Source organism: Eucalyptus grandis, chromosome 6 (assembly GCF_016545825.1).
Source record: "Eucalyptus grandis isolate ANBG69807.140 chromosome 6, ASM1654582v1, whole genome shotgun sequence".
Lineage (NCBI taxonomy): Eukaryota > Viridiplantae > Streptophyta > Magnoliopsida > Myrtales > Myrtaceae > Eucalyptus > Eucalyptus grandis.
The window spans coordinates 27379604-27380876 of record NC_052617.1 but is presented as its reverse complement, the minus strand read 5'-3'; the positions used below and the strand labels follow the sequence as shown (position 1 = coordinate 27380876).

General features: G+C 40.3%; 1 protein-coding gene across 1 annotated transcript; it reads right to left on the bottom strand.

Annotated features, from left to right (window-relative positions):
- Nucleotides 1-249: 249 nt before the first annotated feature.
- LOC108960358 (ABC transporter C family member 6) lies at nt 250-1273 on the bottom strand. Its single transcript, XM_039314480.1, has 4 exons — nt 1050-1273; nt 871-934; nt 460-699; nt 250-368 (listed from the first exon to the last, which is right to left on the bottom strand). Exons 1-4 carry the CDS (start codon nt 1116-1118, stop codon nt 250-252), a joined length of 492 nt encoding a protein of 163 aa, XP_039170414.1. The 5' UTR covers nt 1119-1273.

Here is a 1273-nt window from a genome sequence, read left to right as displayed (position 1 = left end):
TATTTATATTCATTTAATCTAATTTTCTGCTTTTAAGATGCACTCATTTTATCTTTCGTGATGCAAGACATATACTTATTTTGGAGCAATAACTAGTATGACTTAATTGGAAATATTCAGTTGATTCAGTTTGTTGTAGTGAAACTTTTAATTAGTTAATCAAAAGAAACATACTTACAGATATCGAAATGTCTATTCAATACAACTTAGTTTTTTGAAATCTCATCTTTGTCTAGAGAAATACAAAATTCACATCGTTTTAGCTGCTGAAACTGAACGCCACCTCGTTGCGTGCTCTGCTGCGAGCTGCGCGAACGAGGATTCCTTGTCTAGCAATCTTTTCAGAGAGTCATATTCAGCAACAAGGCCTGGACACAGATTCAAAGTGAGAGAGAGATATTGATGAAGCATGAGCCAAACATGCAAGGCCGAGATGAGATCGTGTCATGAAATACTAACCATGGTCTAGAAGAAGAATGATGTCGCTGTCGAGAACAGAAGTGATCCAATGTGCAATGGTATTAACAGTACAGTCGGCGAAGTGATGCCTCAAAGTTTGCTGAATCACATTATTGGTGGCTGTATCGACGGAAGCAGTGGCTTCATCTAGTACCAAAATCTTGCTTTTCTTGAGCAGGACACGACCGAGACACACGAGCTGCCTCTGTCCTATGCTCCAGTTCTCTCCATTCTCTGCAACTGTAGGTCAAGCGTCTCATGAGCGAGCCAAAAACAAGTACAATTCTGGAATATGGCAGAAAAGAAATTTCAATTTTAATTTTCTACAATTTGAATTCTGGATTGCTGCAGAATTTCTGCCGGTAATAGAAGCACAAACAAGTACAGTTGAAGAAAAGGTCCTGAAAAAACCTGGCGAATCCAGTTTCCCTTCTTTCTTCCTCACTTCCTCGCCGAGTTGGCACTGATCCAATGCCTAGAATTTCAGGATGGATTAGCTTTTGCTGACTATGGTTTATGTTGCATGAGCTACAAAAGAACTTCTATTCACAGAAATTTTGTAATCAAACTGGGGAAGAAAATGAACCGACCTCCCAAATCTGATCTTCGGTGTATTCCTCAAGAGGGTCAAGGTTGCTTTGCACGGTGCCCTCAAACATGGTTGGATCCAGAAAAAATCAAAGCCTTCGCCAGCCCAAATGAAGTCATTCCAGTGCTTGAACCAACAGCCGACTGAAGCCTTTTCTTGAAATCAGGTAGCGTGCCAACTAAACTATCTCGAGAATAAAGTTGAGAAATATCCTGCAGGTCCAAT

Excerpts from the sequence above, each read along its gene's own strand:
- LOC108960358 (XM_039314480.1), bottom strand. The coding sequence starts at position 1,118 with ATGTTTGAGGGCACCGTGCAAAGCAACCTTGACCCTCTTGAGGAATAC. Across the intron at positions 935-1,049 it reads CCGAAGATCAGATTTGGGAG|GCATTGGATCAGTGCCAACT; the intron begins GTCGGTTCATTT and ends CTGAAATTCTAG. Across the intron at positions 700-870 it reads AGGGAAACTGGATTCGCCAG|TTGCAGAGAATGGAGAGAAC; the intron begins GTTTTTTCAGGA and ends CTTGACCTACAG.